The sequence below is a fragment of the Drosophila mojavensis genome, unplaced genomic scaffold (assembly GCF_018153725.1).
Source record: "Drosophila mojavensis isolate 15081-1352.22 unplaced genomic scaffold, ASM1815372v1 contig_81, whole genome shotgun sequence".
Classification (NCBI taxonomy): Eukaryota; Metazoa; Arthropoda; class Insecta; order Diptera; family Drosophilidae; genus Drosophila; species Drosophila mojavensis.
In genome coordinates, this window is record NW_025318907.1 from 5,212,380 (window position 1) to 5,234,501 (window position 22,122).

Below are 22,122 nucleotides of genomic sequence, written 5' to 3' on the forward strand. Positions count from 1 at the left end.
ATTTATCTTAGGTTAAATACACATTTATCTGAATCTCTTATCTGTTGATTTTTCGGTGCAATTATCCCCTTGCAAGTCAATTAAATGTTTAAGAACTACCCGAAACACCAAGCTAAGCCAAGCCAAGCCACTTTGGTGCTTAATCAAAATAACAAAAGGAGAAACTATTTAATAAACGTACAATACAATTAAAACTAAATGAAAATGCCAATGCGAATGTTAAAGAAAAACAAAAACAACGATTTTTAGGTTTTCAATGCGTTTAGAAAATGGGATTTTAGCAATTACAAAGCACACCATAAACTATGCAAAAAAAAAAAAATGTATTTAACTAAATTTAAATAATTATTAACTGAAAATGGAAAAAAATAAAAAGAAAATGTAACAAACAGTTGTTTTAATGGCACATAACCATTTCTCTATTTAGTTATATAGTCAGCCGAATTCATATTTTGGCAAATACAAGTCGTATTTTATTTTGGCAAATAAAAATGTGAACGAATTCACAAATAACAGCACCTCGTATATCTGCAAAGAAATCGAGAGAAAGCATTATATCATGAGCTATTTCCAATCAAATATTCATTCGCTTACTAATCCCAGTAATCTTCCACGTCTGATATATCCATTTCATCGATATCGTAACCAACATCGAACCCATCGTAGTCATCATAATCATCTTCATCATTATCGAACTCTTCGTAGTACTCAAAGTCATTATCGGAGACTATATCATAGATGTCGTCCGATCTGAAGTACACATCGTCATCAAAGACCAACAGTTCTGACAGGTCAAAGAAGCAGAAATCTGCGGTTTTGGCCGGATTGTACGAGACCTCGAGGATGTCCTTCGCAGTCTGCTGTACGCCATCCAGGAACGGCTCGTCCATTTTGCAGCCGTACAAGCCGATTTTGATGGGCAACGGACGTTCAGTTTCCTTCTGTCGTATTTGCAAGCGCACCTTAAATATTATATCAGATATGAGCTTTTCAGAGAGCTGTGGGCAATTCTCCAGATGCAAGACGCGCAACTTGGGGCAGGAGAGTATCAGCAGGAGCACAGCATGATCGGTTATATTAACGCAATACTTCAGATTGATCTCCTCCAACTGCTGCAGGGCGCAAAAAGCCTCCATTTCGCGAGGTCCGATAGCATCATTTGCTGGTATAATGAGCGTACGCAATGCGACTAGCTTGCTCAACTGTGCCAGCATCGTGGCATTCAAACAGTTCTGACCACGCCCCTCAAAGTGCTCTAGTTGCTTCGCTTTGTGCTCCACGAGCCATGTCAACAGCTCCGGACGCAGAGTGCAGTCGTCCTGGTGGCTGTACACAATCACCTTCTTGAGGCGTGGCAGCTTGGCAATGTGCTCGTACTGGTTGCCCATACCAAACCCGAAACCGGTGCTGACTGTCATCGTTTCCAGCGTGTGGTAGCGCTGACTCTCGACCAACTGCTTGAAAGCCGGGCCAATCGAATAAATGCCCTTAATGTGTAGCTCCTTCAGATGCTTCAAGGACTTCAAAGCCCTGCTCAACATCTTCACCTGCAAGCTTGTGCAGCTGGTCAAAGTGAGAGATTCAATGGTGGTTGGCAAGCGATTCATATTCTGACCAGTCAATTTCTCATTGTTGGACAGATCCAGATTCTTGAGCATTGGCAAATGCTTCAGCGCGAGCAGCGTCTCATTTCTTATATCGCAACCGCGTAATTGTAGAGTCTGTAGCTTATTTAGCTTGGCGAACATCTTCTCCATGATGTTCAGACTCAACTTGTTGACCGAGATTTTTAAGGTAGTCAAGTTGATGCAGTTGTTGCCCAGAAATTCGGCCAGACGCTTGAGATGACGCTGCGGTATAACACCATCGATGTCCTTAACATGGCGGCCGGACAACAAGAAAAAGTCACGAACATCCCACATGGTCAAATCAGAGAACTCCTCAAATTTCATAGACTTGTCCAGTGCTGGTGCTGCCTGCTTATATATCTCCCGGAAGCGAGTACAGGTGCGTGCAAAATGAATGCGATCGCTCAGCGGCAACATGCGGAATATGTGATCCAAGCAATGATCATTCAGCTTCATTATAGCAGCCGCCGGCTCATCATCGCCTGCCAATGGAATGTCATAGGCGTCCGGCTGATGCCAGCTATCGCTGGGCACCACCAAAAGTCGAACGTTCTTCACATAGTGAACCTTGCGACGCAAGGTCCTGAAATATCAGGCAGACATCCATTTTGATATAAAATGTTGTTAATGAATGACCATATGTGGATACTCACTTGGCAGCACTGCGTGCATCGTCAAAGAGAACAAAAGCGCTTTTGTTTTTGAGCTTCTCAGCGGCCGCTTTGGAGCCGGAAGCACTGGCTGAGTGGGTGACCAGCTCCAAGTGCTTCACGGCTCCGAAAGTGGTGAAATAATCTCTCAAGTTTTTGGACGATATCTTAACATTGATATAAAACCATACATTGATATATGGGCCAATAATAACAATAAGAATTGTTTTTACTACTTACTGCTGCAGCTACACTGATGATATAAAGCTTTTTCACCAGAATGTGATCCTCGGTGTAGGCTTCATCGTCCTTAAAATAATATGTTTTCTGCATTGCATGTGGAAAATTGAAACTTTTACGAGCAATGCGTGGTCCACATATATTGAAGAAATTGTCAAGCTCGTTCATCTAGTTGACGTTCTAAGCTGTACGTCGATGACTCAATTACTGCTACTATTAGAATTGAAACAATTTTCCTCTTTCAGAAATATGCGCCTCAACTTTTTCTTGTCCGTCGTGCAGTTTAAGGAAATCGTTGACAATTCGTCTGTTGCATCGAGTGGAGCGATACTCTGGTAAGCGGTTACTTGATATCGCACATCTCCAGCAAGCTATCGAAACAGATTGTTATCGGTAGCTGGTGCTAGAAAACGTATTTTTCCAATGATTAGTGTTTCCACCTATCAACTATCGAATGTATCGCCATGTATTTTCAAAAAATTAATTTATGCTAAATTCAAATCCATTTGAAATAAAACATTGCATACTGTTTTATTTATTTTTCTCCTTCGCACTTTAATTTTGTAAATTGTAACGAGTTTTTGTTTCTAGCAAAGCTTACAAAAGTTTTTGCATATTCGATTTTAGCTGTGTTCCTTGTAGAAAACTTAATACATTAAATTGACAAAATTGACTACTTTTCCTTATATACAGATGTTTTACTAAAAGTCTTCGATTCTTAAGCCAGAATATCAACAAATAGCATATAAAATATATTACTGTAGTAAACGCTGCCAGCAGCGTTTGAATTACAAATTTATGTACATTAATATAATACAAAAAGCCAAATAAATATGTTAAACAATTAAGTAAGTTAAGGGTGTTGTCTATTTTTGGTTGTTAGAGTTTCTCCGACTGTCACGAAAGAATCCAAGAGTGTATAATACCTGCAACGGTGGAAAACTATATTAAGTATAGGCATATTATTTTAATTCAATTAGAGAGCTTACGATTTTCGCCGGGCGAGAGTGTTATATGTATGTCCTCTCGATTGTGAATCGGCGCTATAAGAAAATAATTGCAATTAGTATAAATATAAACATGTATGAAGGGGAAGTGCAGCAGCAACAACAACGCATTTTGTAAATATTTAAATAACTTCTTTATTTACGAAAGCTGCTTAAAATAGTAATAAACTTTGTTTGCTTAGTAATACAGACGCTAACAATAAAACAGATAATGAGGCATATGCATTTGACATAAATATTAATTAGACATAAGCTTCACGGTTTATAGATAGTATATGTTGTGGTTCAATAATGCATCATGTTACATGTTTCGTATTTAGGCTTGTCGTGTCTTTCGAATGAGCAAAAGTTTCGTTTGCTTTTATTCATATTTTAGTCCTTTTTGTATCTATAGAGGCTGCATGCGTGCCATGACTTTTGTGGGTTTGTAATTAATTTGCTTAGCTGGAAACTAATTTAAATATATATGCTATCACAGTTTCAAAGTTGCCAACATGCAGACAACGCGTGCAAGCCATGCATGTTAAGAGAACTTTGCATTGACACAGAGAACATAGCTTGACAATTAGTGCACTTATAAATGATATATAAGCAGGCAAGCCAGCGAGCACTCAAATGATCAAAAACGAGCAATCTGTCACGTGTGCAAAGCGTATGGCTGCTGGCGATTGGCATCGGCCTCTGGCTGCATTTGCTGTTGTGGGCGTGGCCGGGGCTGTGCGCTCTCATCAGCATTAGGCACAATGCGTATCATACCCGGCTGGATCCTAACGTTTTCACAGGCTTCGCATATATTCAGTTGCGGATGATTGCGGAATGTACACAAGTTGCAGGCCCACATATCCAGTGGCTCCTCGCCTTCGTCCACCTCCGATTCGGATAGAGACTCCTCCTCCTCCTCTTGATTGGCACGTGGCTGGGCAACGGTTCTTGCAGGTGATGATAGGGGTGGAGCTGCTGACGCCGCCGCAGCTGCGGCCGCGGCAGCTGCCCGCTGCTGCCGCAGAAATTGCTGAAACTGATAGTATTGCGCATAGGTGGGTGGCGGCTCCATCTCCAGTTGCAGCTGCTGCTGCTGCTGCGGCGTCAAGCACGCCGAGCTGGGCGCACTGCTGTGGTGCTGCACGAAATCTTGATGCGAGTGTGTCTGCGCCGCGGGCACCGAGTGAAGCCGCAGCGAATTTGGCGGCACCTGAGTCCGAGCGGCGCCAGGAGGGTGTCCTGGAAGTGGCGGATAATGTTGCTGTGGGCCTGGTGGCGCCGATTGTTGACGATTCATGGAATTTGGCGCGGCTGCATTGCCATTCAGCTGAGGATCTGGAAGGAAAGCAGTCGTTAATTAAAGTCAACTCAAATTGATAACTGACAATTTGTGAATCATACCATTGAGTAGCCGCTGACAGTCCTCAGTGAGTTTCTTGATATCTCTATCCAGTCTTTCAGATTCGCCCTCTGGCACCGGCTCGGTCAAAATGTTTATCTCCTGCTCCAGCATAAGCAGGCGCTTCTTATTCTCACGCAGCGCGTTGGCCAGCTTGTCGCGTCGCTGCTTCTGGCGCTCAATGATCTTGGCATGCGCTGCAAACAAAAAGAACACATATTGATCAGCAAGTTGACTTAATTAAAATTATTATTCATATTCATTTATGTAGAATTATGTACATAAACATATCGATCAATCAGTTAATTAAATATATATCAACACATATATATTTAATATTTATTTATACACATTTGTATATCTATACACATAGCAAGTATATTTACGGCTCTATAGCTCACATTTTATTACTCTGTTTGTTGCTAAAAATAAAGGCGCGCATTTTTGCTCGCTCGCTAAAAGTTCATAAACAAATTTAAATTTAGTCAAAATGCGCAAACACACGAGAAATCAATCTAATAATAATTTATTTTTGACTGAAAATAAGGCAGCGCAACGCCCGATTTGAAATGATTTTTGAATTTGATTTTAACAAACTAACAAAAAGAACAAAACGAAGAAGAAAACAGTTTAAATAAAATTAAATAAAAGCAGACACATATTTTTAGATTTTGATAGATTTCTAGCGGAAATAGCAAACAGGGCAATAGGCCAAAGGAGGATCAAGCTGACATACAGAACATATATTTAGAGAAAGCAAATGAAAATGTTGTAGTACGTCATTTGCTTGTGTTCTGCAGACATTTTAATTGATAAATTAATTCGTTAATGGACGAGAAGAATTCCACGATATGTCCCAAAAGTAAAAGTGTGAAGAATGCTATTTTAATTTGATTGACTGTCGCTTTTTAAATAGTTTGGCTAAAAGCAAATGCGCTAAGTGCTTTTCATACAAACATATTTGTATATACAATATATATCTGAGAACTTCGATAACTTAAAATATTTTAATCGAAGCAAGATCATTTTCAATATATTAACATTGTGAAAAGGCCTTTTGCCCATGCTGCGTATGCTTAATGTGTCAAGTGGAGCACTATTTGCGAACCAATTAGAATTCGGACGAATACGAATTCCGATTCGGACTAAGTTGTTGCTATCGCGACGTTTTCTTCGCATTTTCGCCGTGAACTTGAACGAGTCGTAGCAACAACAAATGAAAGAACAGAAATAAAAGAAAACAAAATGAGAAAGCAGGAGAGAAAGAATGGAAGAGATAGATAGAAAGAGAGAGAGATAGACAGAGAGAGAGAGAGAGAGCGTAAGCGTTGTATAAATATAATGTTAAGAAACGCGGACGGTGAGACTGAGCGGAAGACCGGCAGATGCGCAGCTGGTGGAAACGAAACGAAATGGATTGAAACAGAATGAAACAGAATGGAAAAAGTACAGACAAGAGACATTTCTACAGCAAATAATATGTCGGACTCAATCTATATATATACATATAAGTATATATATTAAACGAAATCGAAACGTGGGCGTTACATTTTATATATTATTGTCTCTATATATATAATATACCTAGGTAAATTGCTTATATAGGTAAGCTATCTGCATTTTCGAGAAGGTTGGACAATCGAAAAAAAAAACGCATAACGATAATTGAAAGATTTTCTGGATTATTGAGATTTATATTCGATCTGCCTGGCAGTTAAGCTAGCTAGAATTATTTATATGTCGAGAATGAAATTAAAAAATATTATATAAAATTAGCACATTATTTTAGAGAATTTCAAATGAATGACCAATTTTTGAAACAAATTTATTGGGCATCAATATAGTCGAATAATTGTACGAAAATACAAATTGATAGGCCTATTTTACGTAGAAAGTAAAGTTACATTCATATATCGCGCGCTTGATGGCAGTTGGAATAGCATTATACAATATTATATTCTTACTTATAATAATAGACCTCTTCTGAAACTTGAACCCAATATTTATATATCCATGATAGATTTCTGCACTGTGTGAGATCTGAGAAGACGTAGAAGAAATCTGGTAAATATCGATTTAAGTGATTACATAGATTTATTTATCTATAATGACTAGAAGATTAAAATGCTTCAAAAACCTGTTGTTAAAGTTAAAAAAAGGAGATACGTCGGTATATAAAAGGAACGAACTAAACACATGGATTCCATAATATTTTTCTTCTAGATATACCCTTGTCTAGTAAAGCCTAAAACCGATAAATATCGATTTTTGTTATTTAATTTGTAAGCATACATGATTTCAAAAGTTTAAATTACTCCAAACTCATTAAATACAATACAGTCTGAATCGTGTATGAGCATATAACGATAAATGTATCTATATAGGTGTGATTAAGCTAATATATATTCGATTCCCTAATGTAAATATTAGTTAAAGAGTTTCATATTTAACAGCATTGTTTGCAACATTTGGGGCGTAATTCAATTTGTTATCAATTGTAAACAGAATGGTCTGATAAGGTCTGGTGCGATTGGACCTATAATACGGGGAAAAAATCCCCTATAAAGGAAAACAGGGCCATGAAACCAAAATTACGTCGCAGATAGCGAATGCGATTCTAGACATGCGAAACATGTGGAGGTCCAAATATTACTTATCTGAGTTTCTTGTGGCTATTTGCTGATCATGTTTAGTAACTAACTAGACTAAAAAGTAATAAGTAATGAAATAATTCGTGACTAACATAAATTCTAAAATTTTTACTTTTTTCTGGAACTAGCCTAATTGTTGTTATATTTGAAAATCAGAAATATTTTATTTGGATTGAAAGTATATCAAAGTATTGTAAAGATTTACTAATCCCCATACATCTGAGAAACATATATTTATACGTAGAAGGAAACCTCTATTTTATTCTTGAATATGCAGATTCGGACACATATATACAAATTATTATAGCTATAGAGCTCTGCTGTAGTTTTTCATTCGTAACATCAATCACTTTTCTTTGACTGATTATTGAAATATATTGGAATATGATGTTCATATTTATGTTGAAATAAAATAAATCTTTCAACCCGTTTATAAGACTTTACTGGACATATAGGCTACACTAAATGTACAAAACCAACCTGTATAGATATTTTCTTGAAATAAATGGATTGTACAGTTCCTACGTATATCGAGATACTTATTTCATTAATATAGCTTTGCTTTCTCCGACATCGATCACTTTGAATGATTAGAAATATATTTATATATATATTTATCATTATTATTATCGATAAATGCATTTTACCTTCCTTAAACATTTTGTTTTAGAGTTTTGCTTGAGGTTCTAAGAGAGCAATCAGAAATTCAATCAACAATTTCTGGGACTGATTAAAAATAAGTCTATGTACACCTGCTCGTCTATCGGAACAGATCTTTTCGATTAGTTGCCTTGCTATGACTTCGCTTTTAATACTAGCTTTCTTTATCTTCGGACTCACCTTCTCGATCCGATTCGGGCACAACGCCCTCGTAGAGGGGCATGTGCGTGACGTTGGGGCTGTTGTCTCCGCTGTTGCTGTTGTTCTGCAGATGATTGTTGTTATAGTTGGAGGCGACAATATAGTTCTGCGCCTGCGTGGGATATGGAAATATGGCCGGCATCTCGGGCGGTGCTGCAGAAGCTGCTCCTGCTGCTGCTGCTGCTGCGGCCTGCTCCTGTAGTTGCTGTTGCAGCTGCTGTTGCTGTTGCTGGCGTGCTGTGGGCGTTGCTCCATCGGTGACCAGCATTCCTGGCTGGGATGGCGGTGTGGGTGGGGGCGGCGGACAGGGCGCGTAGAGCGGCACCTGGGGACGCACACAGCCGGCGCTGAAGACGCTGCCCTCGTCGGTGACCGTCAGCTGGAAGTTCTTGTGGGTGCCGCGGCGCGCATCAAAGCTGCTGCTCGAGTAGGTGATGCCGCTGCTGCCGTTCCCGCTGGCCGCCGGCCCGGCCGTGATGTCTATCGTAGCGGGCGCCGCTCCGTTGCTGCTGATCTGCGGCTGGCGCAGCGTGAGATTGAGTGAGGTGAAGCTCTTGCGGCCGCTCGGCGTGCTGCCACCGGAAGTGGGCGATGGGGGCGTGGGCGCTGGCGCTGCCGACGGCGAAATTGCACTGACCGCGTTGCTAAGAAATTCGCGCGCATACGGCGGCTCCGGCTGCAGCGTGATGACTGACCGATGTCGCACGGGCGAGCGTAACTGCGCAGTAGCTGGCGCTGCCGACTGCGCAGCTGACGTCGTCGCCGTAACAGCAGCAGCAGCAGCCACGGTTGTCGCTGACGTTGGCGATGATAAGGAAACATTGAGCGACAGCTCCGACTCGCTAGAGCTGAGCGGGCTGGTGAGACAAGAGGAATCATTGGAGCAGCTGCTCGAGACAACGGCCAATGGCTTCGGTGGCAGGGGAGGCAGCGGCGGTGCGCGACGCAGCGGCTTGTACTGCGCGCTGGGCGTCTGCTGTTGTCGCGGCGGCGGTTGTTGTTGCTGCTGCTGTCGCTGTTGTATCTTCTGCTGCAGCTGTGCGTTTAGCTGACGCGGCAAATTCAATGTAGTGGGTCGAGTGCGAGCAATGGGTGTGCCTGTCGGCGTATCAACACCACCGGTTGGTGGCTGGGTGGGCGCAGCACGCGACGGCTTCAAGGGCGTCGGCGGCTTTGCTTGGCGCTGCTGTTGCTGCAAATGCTGTTGCTGTTGCACCACCTTGGCGGGATAGGACTGAACGGGCGAGGGGTGCAGCACCAGCTCCTTCTTCAACATCTGTATGCAATTGTCGCGCTGATGGCAATTCTCATTGACGCATTGCGTCACCAAGGCATCCGGCAGCGTGGGAAACTCCTGCTTCATCTCGTGGAACAGGTGCATAATACTTATGTTTGTGCACTGGCAGCTTAGCTTGGCTTTCGGCCTAGAGGCAGACTCCCCCAGCTGTTCATAGCTGCTGCTGCGGCTAATGTTGCTGTTGCTGTTGCTGTTGATGTTGCTGTCGTTCCTCTGCTGCTCCTGTTGCTGCTGCTGCTGCTGCTGCTGCTGCTGCTGCTGTTGCTGCTGCTGATCCTCGTCCGCGTTAAGCAGTGCCTTGAATTGAAAATGTTGCTGCAGTGCCTCGACTATGTTGGGCGTGTTGTTGTTGCTCGCTTGTTGTTGCTGTTGCTGTTGCTGCTCCTGTTGCTGTTGCTGTTGTGGAGGATTGCCATTTAATTGGAAATGATTTGCTCCGGGCGGTATTGGTGGTGTGGCCGCCATTTTAGGCCATCATTTGTCACTGTCGCAGACCTGCAAATAGAATCAAGACACGAGTTAGTTAGCTAATTGCATTAGCAATGGAAAACACTGTCTGTGGGGGGGAATGCACAATTCGTTCATGGCCCGATTTAGCACGGCGACTAAGTCGACTAAGTCGGCAAGTTCAAATGCAAAACAAACCTGGCAAAAATTATGAAAATCTGATGGTCAAGAAAATCGAAAAAATCGAGAAAAATCACCAAATCAAAGAGCTTCAAACAATTTGCTTAAGCGCCGAAAACAATAAACAAATGACAGAGGAAATTTAAAAATATTTATGACACAATGCACGGCATAAAAAATTGCTCAGGTTTTGAAAGAAAAATAATGTGCAAAAAGAAAAAAAAAAGACGAGCTAAGAAAAAACGCGAATAAAAATAATAATATTAAGTGAGCAAAAATAGAAGCGTCATACTAGCTAAATCCCGATATCGCGTGCTGTTAGGACAGTGTCAAGGATGACATAAATATACATGAATATCTATATATATATATATCTATATATATATATATATAGAGAGAGAGAGAGAGATAGAGCGAGAGAGAGGGAAACAGAGAGATATAACTAGACCATTGTGATGTATGGCAAGGAAAGACAATTTATCATAACCAGTTAAAAGTTGGTTAAACACAAATAATACATTTGAATCGACTTACATTTTGATTTCGATACAATATAATAGTTAAATAGTATAATTTATTATTTAAGATATGCAGTTGAACAGCTGAAAATTCTCAGAAAATACGAGCTCTGTCTCTTTCCTTATTAATTTGATCGATGACGTTTCTATATCTTTTAATGGCCTTTGTTGAGCCACACATAAATATTTATAACTATATATGCATACATATTTTAGTTATTTATTTATGTAGATTTTATTCTACATATTTTGATTGCAGCAAACAATTTTTTTTTTTATTTATTTTTTTTTTTTGGTTCACAATTACATTTATTTGCAGTTTTTGTTTTTGGCTTTCATATATTTGTTTGTAATTTGCATTTCAAATCAAAATAAACAATTTTCCATTAGCTGTATATTTTATGGGCAGGTGTTTTTGTCATTTCTTAACACTTTTTGTGGCATATTAAAGAAAACATTTTTCTAGATGCTTCTATACAAGTATGTATATGGGACATAAGTATAGTTGATTTAATAATAATTTTGTAGTCTGCACAACAAATTCGTTTATCAAAACTAAATTCTTTGCGAAAATTGTTTTTTTTTTTTTTTTTTTTTTTTTTTGTAGACGCGTTTGAACGCTTCAGATGCCAGCGATAAACTGAAAACAATTTCAAAAATATTTGAAAAGAGTAGAGCCAAAAAATATCTCATACACGCAGACACATGTGAGAGAATATATGTGTATGCAGGTATATATATATGAATGCTTGCAGATAACAACACAGAAATTGTAATTTCCTCTTCAAGTGAACCATGTGACGTATGCCTAATGTAAAAACTATAAATATCGGGTGATATATCGGGTAGCTATCAAAGCATCTTTTAATCAGCTTTTTAAGTCGGCCAATATTATATATGCATATATTATTCTGCCTTCATATTAAGCTCAAGTGAAACGAATCAATTAAATCATTCAATATTTTTGACACACGCACACAGTCAAGCAATTTGGCAAAGCCTTTAAGAGCCTCTCTCCCTCTCTCACTCATTTTCTTTTTTTCTCTCTCTCTCTCTCTCTCTCTCTCTCTCCCTCTCTCTCTGTTGTTTCTTATAAATTTCTTAAAATAAACTTTTGTGTGGGTGTTGCACAAAAGCATCGATAATTGAATGAATTTCTTTTTTCTTAAATCTTGCTAAACAACAACAACAGCAACAACAATAACAAATGTCAGCACCAGCACTTTGATTTAGTTGTTACAATAAATTTTAACGTAATCTCCGCAACTTAAGAGAACAAAATCGGGGGCATTTTGGGGCGGGGAGGGGGCGAATTCATGGATGGCAGCAGCATTTTCCCCCCAAAAAAATCATAATAAATCTAATGTGAATACGAGCAATTGATACCGCAAAATAGTTGTTTAGATAGCTCGGTGGGGACAAACAAGTTGTGCCTGGACTTCCATTGTTACAGAAGAATGCGCAACCACAACTCCGTGCTAATAGCTTCAAAGACGCCTTATCTGATTACAGAAACCTGTGTGAAGTTAATCGTAATCAGCAGGGAAGCGAGGGATTAAATCGATATGGCCAAAATTGAGATTTGTACGGACGCGTTTCTAAATTATTTTAGGAGATATTTTCTTAGTCGTTGATGGATCATCTACAACAACTGGGCATTCGTTGAATGACATTCTAATGTAGGTCCCGCATCTAGTCACATTATTGTTCGTATATTCCAGATGATGAGTTGGAAGTTTTCAGGCTTGATACGGAACCGTGTGAAAAACCAGGCGTTGTTTCGATTGCTATGTTGATGATTTGATTGGTGGAGGAATACAAAAAAGACTTGTTATGAAGAGACAGCTGGAATCTTGGCATGTGGGAAGTTGAGGAAGAAAGACAAGGAATCATTAGGTTCAATGATGGCAGCGACAACAGAGAACTGCATGGGATCCGGCATCATAACTTTTTTTAGTTCTTTTTATTGCTAGGTTTTATGTCCTCGGCCTGGTCGGCTCAGTAATAACGAAAGCTAAAATCTCAACAACTCTGGAGGCATAAACTTGATTGGGATGAGTCTCCCGTCTGCATGTCACACTGCATGGCTAGACATTTGCAGCAACTTTGGCAATGGTCTTAGTAGTGCATTTCCCAGGCTATCATTAATACCAGGATCGAAGGTTGAGGTCCATGGATTCTGCGATGCCAGCACGAGGCATACGGAGCTTGCATTTATATTGTATCCAGAGGTCAGCATACCATCAGCAGGTTGCTTTGCTCTAAGTCTCGAGTTGCGCCTCTAAAAACGCTCACGGTTCCCAAGCTGGAACTATGGGGCAGAGTTGCTTGCGCGTCTAATGAATGAAGTGGCTCGCTTAGGCATTTTCGCAGGCGAGTTTCATTGTTGGTCTGACTCTACTGTTGCGCTTTCTTGGATCAATGACGAGCCGGACGATTTAACGTTTTTGTTTCTAATCGCATCGCCACGATACAAGATCTCACATCAGCAATGGAATGGCACTATACCTACAACACTGAATCCCGCGGATATATTATCTCGGGGTGCATTGCCTCGGATTTAAATGCATCATTACATTGGTTCAACGGTCCAGGTTTCCTCTGTAAGCCCAGATCTCAGTGGCCAGTCTCAGCACTTCCAGAAAGAACTTCAATTGAGCGTCGAAGAACTGTGCTTCTTGTAAAGGACGCAGTCCATGATGTCTCTATGGACTGTAAGTTTGTGAATTCTTTCGGCCGCTTGCAGCGTACGTTTGCATACGTATCAAAGTTTATTAAAAAAAGTCATGGTCCAGGAGTAACCCCAGAGACATCCGGAACGGCACGCATATACTGTTAAGAATGATTCAACGAACACATCTCTCAGACGACATAAATGCTCTTCGAAATAAAGGAATGGTTCCGTCATCCAGCAGTCTAACTTGGTTTCATCGTTCCTTGATGAAATTGGGCTGCTATTTGTCGATGGTCGTCTCAAAAACTCAACTTTAAACTTCGATAGTCGCCATCCAATTATTTTGCCCAAAGTTCATCCAGTAACTAGAGCCATCATAATGCATTTCCATCAGCGAAACTTGCACGCTGGTCCCCGAGCAGTGCTAGCGTTGGTTCGTTCCCAATATTGGCCAATTGGAGGTAGAAAACTGTAGCCAGTGTAATTCGAGATGCGTAATTTGTTTCGTGCAAGGCCGCGACTCGTTGAGCATATAATGGCAGATCTACCCAAGGATCGAGTCGACGGCTATCGGGTCTTTGGAGTGACTGGAGTCGACTTTTGCGGACCCTTCTTTTACAAGCCTGAGTCACGAAACAAGGCGCCTGTGAAATGCTACGTTTGTGTGTTTATTTGTTTTGCTACGAAGGCTATTTGGTTGGGTTAGTCAGGATTTAACTACCGCGGCATTTTTGCATGCACTTCAACGTTTCATATGCACCAGAGGAAAGCCAAGTCAAATCTGGTCGGATAACGCCACAAACTTTCTTGGGGCCCGCAATCAGCTTCAGGAGTTGAAGCGTCTATTTCTGTCAGACACCCACCGAAGGCTGTGAAGGATTTCTGTTTGGCAGACTCAATCGAATGGCATTTCATCCCTCCACGATCACCTACTTTGGTGGCTTGTGGGAGGCTGCAGTGAAGACAGCGAAGCATCATTTTTACCGATTGTTGGGTCCTCCGTCCTAACTTACGATGAGCTTCGCACACTGGTTTGCAACATCGCTGCTGTCGTTAATTCACGCCCTTTAGTTTCGATTTCTGAGCACATAGACGTGTTGACTCCTGCGCATTTCCTCAACGGTGGCCCTCCTTCGTCTTTCAGTGAGCCAAACCTAACCGGGCTCATTTTAATCGTTTGGATGCTTGGCAGCGCATAAGCTATCTCCAGCAGGTGTTCTGGACTCGTTGGCGGGACGAATATCTCAACTTGTTACAACAGCGAGCGAAATGGAGAACCTCTAAACCTGGCTTGGCTGTTGGCAACATAGTTCTGTGAAGGATGAGAATCTACCTTCACTTAAGTGGCCACTAGCCAGAATAATCGAACTTATCCCTGGAAGTGATGGCGTTGCACGGGTAGCCCTACTAAAAACTGAAGTTGGCGAGATAAGAAGAGCTACAAATAAGCTGTGCTTGCTGCCCCTTAAGGATTCTGTTGAAGACTAAGTCTTCAACGGGGGAGGATGTTGGGCTCAGCAATCATCGCTTCATTGTAATTAAGAGCGGCAGTTCATAGAATATGTTATCATGTAAGAGAATTTGTAACGGAGATCACGCTCTCCCTTTGCGTTGTCTCTTTCACCCACGCACCGGCTCAGCTTAATCCGCCGGCTCGCGTACATTGTAGTTAGTATGCAATTAACTCTTGTTTAGAGCAGATGCTGTGTTAGATTGACTATTACAAACATAGTAGCGGACAGCACGACAGCCTAGTCGCTTGCTCGCGTCTATCACATAAACTCTGTAAACTCAAATAATCGCTAATAAACTAATCACTAAGTAAATTCAATTTTTTAAAATTATAAAAAAAAAAAAAAAACAACAAACAGCAACAACAATAACAAATAGAAAATAAATAATATGCTGAGGTGAAAGAGTTGTTAAAGAATGAAATTCACTAAAAATCGAAAATAACATGTCTGGCTGAAAGAAAACTATTTAATAGCTACATACGTTGGCATAAAATAGACGGAGAGAAGAAAATTAATCGCCAACATCAACGCGAGGATTAAATAGATATAAAAAATGTGCAAGTATTTATACAGCCCTCGCTTTTTTTTTAATTTTTTGCTTGAGAATTGTGGCTCACCTGAGCTTTTGAAGAAATATAGAAACCAACAAGTGACAGCATGTATAAAAACAAATAATAAACTTTGCGACACACACACACATATATATATATATTTTTAATAAAATATACGACTATAGCAATAAAAATCAAACATTTATGCACAAAAAACGTATTAACAATAAAGCATTGGCATTAAATTTGGATACGGCACATTTAACATGGCGCCATTAAAATGGCCCGCCACAGGCATAAATAATATTTATATTTCTCTATATCTATCCGAATAGAATAGCGAACGATATATTCTTCTATGTGTATATATGCTTGTATGTGGGCTCCAGAATTTGTTTATTTCAATGTCCCCCCATAACAAAAAATGATAAAAACAACAAAAAACATGAAGAAGACTGTGAGAAAATTCAAAATTAAGCAGCATTTAATAAAGAAAGTAAAAACAAGTAAAAGACATGTAAGGCAAGTGCAGTCGGGCATAACCGACTATATTATTGGAATTTACTAATATTATATAACTATATTTATTCAAATATGTTATACCACATAATAATATTATGTTATTACATATGTTATATATCGATTAATGCAGATTATTATCGCAAGTATATTAAAGTATATACTTTATATACTTGAAGCCAGTCAGGCGTTCCAACCAATGGAGCTTACATGCTTCAATTCATATCGCGGCGAGAAAGAGTTTTTACATAATTGTTACTTAATTATTCAGTATTATTATTTATTCAGTATTATTATATTATTGAGTATTATTATATTATTGAATACCTTTTCCATTTGACTACGCAAGAATTGGACTCAGCGCCCCAAATTGAGTTTAGTTTATTAGATATATTATATTTTATTATTATTTAGTTTTATTATATTTAACTAATTATATTAGCTACACATCTAAAAATTCTTAACGTTCCATCGCTGTTTAATAGAGTAGAAGTGCTTGGCATTCATACAAATAAAATGCAAAATGAGCACAAGCTAATATTGCCTTTTCAGTTTGTGAAGCCGCATAGCAAGTAAAAGTATTTTAATAATTATTTATATATGCATATTACTCTGTTTATACCTAGAGCTCACCTTGCTCTTTATCTCTTATAGTCTTTGGTTTAGCAGGAGTTAAATTTGAATATTTATTGATATTCACGCACTTACTCTAGGTATAAATGACCTTGCCACAATAAAATCAATTTTCGCAATTGGCAACATTTGTGATTATTTATTCTCATTAATAATTCTGCATTTTGGTTTTATCATTTTTAGACTTTAAGAGAATTTTTCATTCCACAAAATTCCAAACTTTTCGTATATAGGGAATCAATGGAATGCGAGCCAAAAGTTTCGGAAATTGCAAAAGCATATGGAATTCAAAATACTCTGTAAATTTATGTATTTATTATTATTATTCCTATTTTTAGACTCAGATTACCATTGTTAAGTAAATTATTCAAACGATCTAGAGTGTAATTTTATTAGCTCTAGAGCTTTTAAATGATCTGCTTTTAAATTACTTATAAATGGCATTACAAATAAAAAAAATAAATTACAAATAAAAGATTAAAGCAAATACATTATCGTATAATTGTAAATCAAGTAATATTTTATTTATACATTTTCATTTCTCAACAATATCCACTTTTTGTATACCCTACACATTACAGTGTAAAAAGTGATAGGCGTAAATATAAATATTATTTTCATTTTTCGGGTACTGGGTATAGCATGTAGATTGCGATGAGTGGGAAGGGGGACTGGTAATGAAAATTTGTTTAATTTCAATTAATTCTTTTCTTCGCGTTGTGTTTGCCAGTTTCGTGTGACTTATAGCGAGGGTGTACAATTAGCTAGCGATATATGCCATAGATATACATATACATATATCCAAATATACATATTAATGTGTATACAGATGTGTGCTGTACGAGGGATATGCACGAGTCGTCAACTGGGAAAGGAAATCGACGTCAAAAACTGCAGCTAGTATATAGAGAAAACAGAGAGTATTCGTATATATTCGATATATGTATTCATTTTCGCATACATACATATATACTTGCATGTGCTATAGATTCTAGATTCTGTTCTATATGGTATGCTCAGGTAACAGAGTGCTTCATTTGCCTTGACATACGTAAAAATCGAGAGACATAGAACCTGTGTTCAGAGTACAAAAGACCAACAATCAGTTTGCACAAGTTTACAAAGTAATTAAATTTATGGCAACACATATAAGTTTTATGCGTGGATGTGGCTCGGAACGGCACGGTTCGGAACGAATCCTCTTGTAATTGGACGGAACAAAATTTCCATTCATTAAAATGCTTTTGTGCAAAAAAAAATAAAATGTTGGCGTCGCTTCGCGTGCCTTTCGACCGATTTACATGAAAACAAATGAGAATAAGCAAAACAAAGGCGAAAGACCCCAAAAATAATGAGAAAATTTGTTTTTGGGTTTTCCGTGCGGTGGATCAGCGGATTTTAAAGTTGGTCATCCGATGCTAACAAGCAGACTGCATTCCTTAGGGTGTTTAGGGTTAATCAACTGCAAGTTAAGAATGGAATTTTCTAAGTAGAGACATACAGTAATGAGAATTAAATGAGCAAGCTAAGTGTATGACAAATGAAATATAAGTGTTTAGGCTAATATAAATGTTAAAGTTCTGTAAATTAAATGTTAATATCAACAAAGAAAGTAAACAAGAATCTATTTGCTTATATAGATTGATTGATAAGAATATTCATGTAAAAGAGAAAAGGGAATAGTAAAATTCTTCATGTAGTGGTTTTCCAATCAAATAGTAATATTAAATAATGTTTTTGTTTAATTTAATGTAAATGCTAAGGTAAATTTCAAGTTTAATTTCTTTTTATATGTTTATTTTTAGCCATTTAACGAATATCATATACAACGAATTAGTACTCATGGTAAACTCGTTGTTAAACGGAATGTAAATGTTATCGTTCAAGTTGTTTTCCCTGTAAAATCGCAAGCCTCATTTATCAGTTTCCATTGAATAACTAGACCTCACTATTGATAGCTTATCAAAAAGACATTCGAGTAGTTAAGAAACCCTTTCAATTAAAAGTTAAGTTAATGTAAAGTGTACTGACGATGTCCTTATCTTATGGCGTTCATATATATGTATAACGTTTATTTTTATCAATTAAGTAATCCATATTAGAAGAGATATGTATTCGTGGGCTACCACCGAATTGCTTTTGTCTTTGAAGGCCGACGATTTGAAGTATCATTGCAATTGACCGGAAATCTCGGTGTCTGTCTTGTCAAAAAAGGCCGAAAACGAAAAATGATTATAAATAAATAAATAAATGCGAAGCAAAGAAAATCTTTGCACACAACAAAGATGAGGGGGGGAATAACAATATACCCTCCCCGAGAGGCCGTATATATAAGACATCCAATTCTGAAACAGAAAACATACGGATCGGTCGATGGCGATGCGTAGAAAAACTAGAATGAATATTACTAGATAACTCTGCTCTTCAACATGAAAACAACTTTCACTTTGAGAGCAAAAATACGTTGAGGAAAATTGTACAAGTATAAACGAAATATTATAAATCAAATGTAGAGACATGAAATGAAATGGAAAAAACACGCAAAAATGGAACGAGAATAATTTAATTTTTTTTGTGGTTGTTTTTGTTGCTATAGTCTCTTCTATTTTCAATCTTGTGTTTTCTTTGCTTGTCTTTTTTCGTTTTTTCGTTCTATTTTTTTCTGAATTTTTGTTGTTGCTTTTGAGCGGGTGCTGCTTGCCAATAATTTGAAGAGGCGTTTTGCGGAATTTTCTGCAGACGTCAGGCCTTGACTGACGTCATTAGCGCGAATTTCAAATTGGAAAAAGAAGACAGGAGAAACGTGGCTCCAATCGGCTGTCCTGCTTCTGCTCGAAACATTACTTGGCCGCGATATTGCAGACATTAATACGGGATATTTATTTATTTATTTATGAATACTTTTTTGTTGTTGTCTTGAAATTTTCAATTTGTATTTTATTTTATTTTTGTATTTTTTCTATCTCGGTTCCTTGGCTCCTCGTAAATGTGCAAATAATCAAAGCGGAGTCAAAGGCAACGGCAACAACATCAATTTGGGCTATATTTAGACGCTGTTCATTTGGGCGTGAAAAAAATTAATAAATGACAATCAGCAAGGGCGAAGGCAGAGGGGGATTCTGACAGGTGTGGCTGCCGCTTATCGCCGCGAGCCTGGGAAACGCTTTTCGTACCGTGCTTGGCGACAATTTAAACCATACATACGTATGTATATAATTAATATTTATATATAAATTTTTTTATTTCTGTCTAAATATACATATACATATATATTTAATTTAGTTTTTTTGATAATTATAGCGACAGTGATAAGCCAAGTGGAGCTTATGGAGCCAGGCCAACTACAAATATTGCGCACATACATCACACAATGAACTAAATATAATAAGTACGTACGTATGCATGTACATATGTATGTATATATGTGGTTTAAAAACCCACGTATGTATATAGAAAAATTTGCAGGGAAATTCCCGCAATAATAACAACAAAGCATCAAGCGCAAGAGTAGATACAGCAACAACGACGACGACGACGTATGCATATAAACAAAGACGTAAAATGGAAGAAAGAAAAAAAAAACACTAACAACTCTCTGCTTGCTCTTAAAATGTAACAACAAAGGCAAAATCAAACAAAATAAAAGCTTACACCAGAAATAACTGAGACTTGGCAGAAAAATACGATGAGTGCAACTGCAGGGATATACCGATAGTAGCCCAACAGGAGTTAGGACAATAAAAAGAAGAGAATTTACACACCAATACGAATAACGAAGGTCAAATGTTATGAAATTAAAAACTAACTCTCCTTAGAGATGAGACTGCGAATTCATCAAATAATTGCAATAGGGAAGGACTGTTTCGTATGGCCTTTTATTAGATCACAAGGAATTTGCTTGAAAAGAATATTACTTTTATTTTAAACGACAACAGCCAAGTCTATATAGATAAATTTATAGATTTCATGCATTAATCTAAACAACAAAATTTTATCAATATGAGCGTGCCTATCGTGCATTTATTACTAATGGAAACAATCGACTACTCAAATGCATTTACACATTTTACTTTTATAAAGTGTCGTGCCACATTCTCAATTATCGAGAGACTACAATTTTGGCACCTGTTAGCGCCGAAAAGCACAATGAGGGCCATTGATAAAAGCATGTTGGAAACTAGTATAGGAAATACATAGAAAATCAATATTTGCACATTTAGATTAGAAATTATGTGGAAAAATATAACAAATACATGCGTAGATAAAGTGTATACGTATTTAAATATTTTCACAAGAATTAAGGCCATTATAGCAAATAGGCAATGGGCCAGACCCGGCACGTCGGCCCCCGTCGTTTCTAAGCTCCGGGCCCTGTCACAGTTTTTCTGTGTTATCACTCGGTAATGGGGCGGGGGCGGAAATATTCATATAAAAATACCTACAAACAATCGCACACATACCAAGTCACGAACGAGCATACATTCGCAATAATTCGTATAAGCGCTCATGCGCGCATACACTGTGAAACGAGAGTGCGAAAGAGACACGTAGAGAGCGACAAGAGCGACGACGCTGCTGTATTAACGGCAAAAAAAAAAAAAAAAGAAAAAAAAACGACGACAACGGCAACAACAACAAGATAAAAACCAGCCAGATCGTCTCTGTGTTTGTGTATGTGTAAGTGCGAGCGAGAGAGCGAGCGCATTAAAACAGGTGACATTGGTAGCAGCGCTACGCAATAATAGATAAAAAATACATAATTCAAATAAAATGTAAAATGCCAGCCAGGTTAAGAAATTACACGAAACATGGCCCAAAATGCAAGACCAGTGTGTACACACCGAAATATGAGCGACGCAACTTGTTGAGTGCATAAATATAACGTTATACATATAAATTATTATTTCCGTGGATTCTATTCTACTCACCAATAATAATTATACGAATATTTTTGGAATAGGCGCCCTCTGACTGTGTTTATCGTTTAGCACTTTGCGATTGCATCAACTTGTATATATTCACTTTTTCTCTTTCTTGCCCTTGCTTGGCTTTCACTATTGCTTTTGCAGTTTGCTGCAAAAATACACACTTGCACTCGCACGCTCACCTCGTTTATTTCCGTTTCGTTACGTTTTTGCCACAGCGATTATTGGTATTTAAAAATTATTATTTTGATTTTCGTTTAATTTCTACGCGATCCGATTGATCCGCGAACTGTGTGGCAAATGAAACAGCTGATTGATTGATAACAGCGTCTGTAGCTTAACATTTCGATTGAACTGCTATTAACAGCGATAGTTTATGTTACTTTGCAGTAATGACGTTGATATTTTCATACATTTTGGCATCAAAATAGAAAAAATCATGGTAC

The 22,122-nt window shown here is 38.4% G+C and overlaps 2 protein-coding genes and 1 long non-coding RNA gene across 4 annotated transcripts; 1 reads left to right on the forward strand and 2 right to left on the reverse strand.

Moving 5' to 3' along the window:
* Nucleotides 1-387: 387 nt before the first annotated feature.
* On the reverse strand, nt 388-2,928 carry LOC6580786. Its single transcript, XM_032729594.2, has 4 exons — nt 2,519-2,928; nt 2,282-2,445; nt 595-2,211; nt 388-528 (listed from the first exon to the last, which is right to left on the reverse strand). Coding segments are annotated over exons 1-4 (1,950 nt in total). The 5' UTR covers nt 2,687-2,928; the 3' UTR covers nt 388-527.
* Nucleotides 2,929-3,030: 102 nt separating this feature from the next.
* Nucleotides 3,031-21,993, reverse strand: LOC6580787 (AF4/FMR2 family member lilli). Of its 2 annotated transcripts, XM_032729593.2 has the most exons (6): nt 21,680-21,993; nt 8,398-10,210; nt 4,909-5,103; nt 4,282-4,842; nt 3,508-3,561; nt 3,031-3,444 (listed from the first exon to the last, which is right to left on the reverse strand). In XM_032729593.2, exons 2-6 carry the CDS (start codon nt 10,178-10,180, stop codon nt 3,416-3,418), a joined length of 2,622 nt encoding a protein of 873 aa, XP_032585484.2. In that variant the 5' UTR covers nt 10,181-10,210; nt 21,680-21,993; the 3' UTR covers nt 3,031-3,415. The 2 variants fall into 2 exon arrangements, with proteins under 2 accessions (XP_032585484.2, XP_032585483.2); XM_032729592.2 differs by lacking the exons at nt 3,031-3,444; nt 3,508-3,561 and having other exon boundaries at nt 3,641-4,842; nt 21,680-21,992.
* On the forward strand, nt 17,867-20,463 carry LOC122757778. The gene is made up of 3 exons (XR_006357930.1): nt 17,867-18,154; nt 18,195-19,955; nt 20,052-20,463. It is a non-coding gene; the product is annotated as an uncharacterized LOC122757778 (long non-coding RNA).
* Nucleotides 21,994-22,122: the final 129 nt, after the last annotated feature.

What these genes read in the sequence shown, in the direction of transcription:
- LOC6580787 (XM_032729592.2), bottom strand. Translation starts at nt 10,180, where the DNA reads ATGGCGGCCACACCACCAATACCGCCCGGAGCAAATCATTTCCAATTA. An exon ending in GCCCGAATCGGATCGAGAAG is followed by an intron (nt 5,104 to 8,397) that starts GTGAGTCCGAAG and finishes TTTTGTTTGCAG; the next exon opens with CGCATGCCAAGATCATTGAG. An exon ending in CTGTCAGCGGCTACTCAATG is followed by an intron (nt 4,843 to 4,908) that starts GTATGATTCACA and finishes CTTTCCTTCCAG; the next exon opens with ATCCTCAGCTGAATGGCAAT.
- LOC6580786 (XM_032729594.2), bottom strand. Translation starts at nt 2,686, where the DNA reads ATGAACGAGCTTGACAATTTCTTCAATATATGTGGACCACGCATTGCT. An exon ending in TCATCAGTGTAGCTGCAGCA is followed by an intron (nt 2,446 to 2,518) that starts GTAAGTAGTAAA and finishes ATCAATGTTAAG; the next exon opens with ATATCGTCCAAAAACTTGAG. An exon ending in GATGCACGCAGTGCTGCCAA is followed by an intron (nt 2,212 to 2,281) that starts GTGAGTATCCAC and finishes CTGATATTTCAG; the next exon opens with GACCTTGCGTCGCAAGGTTC.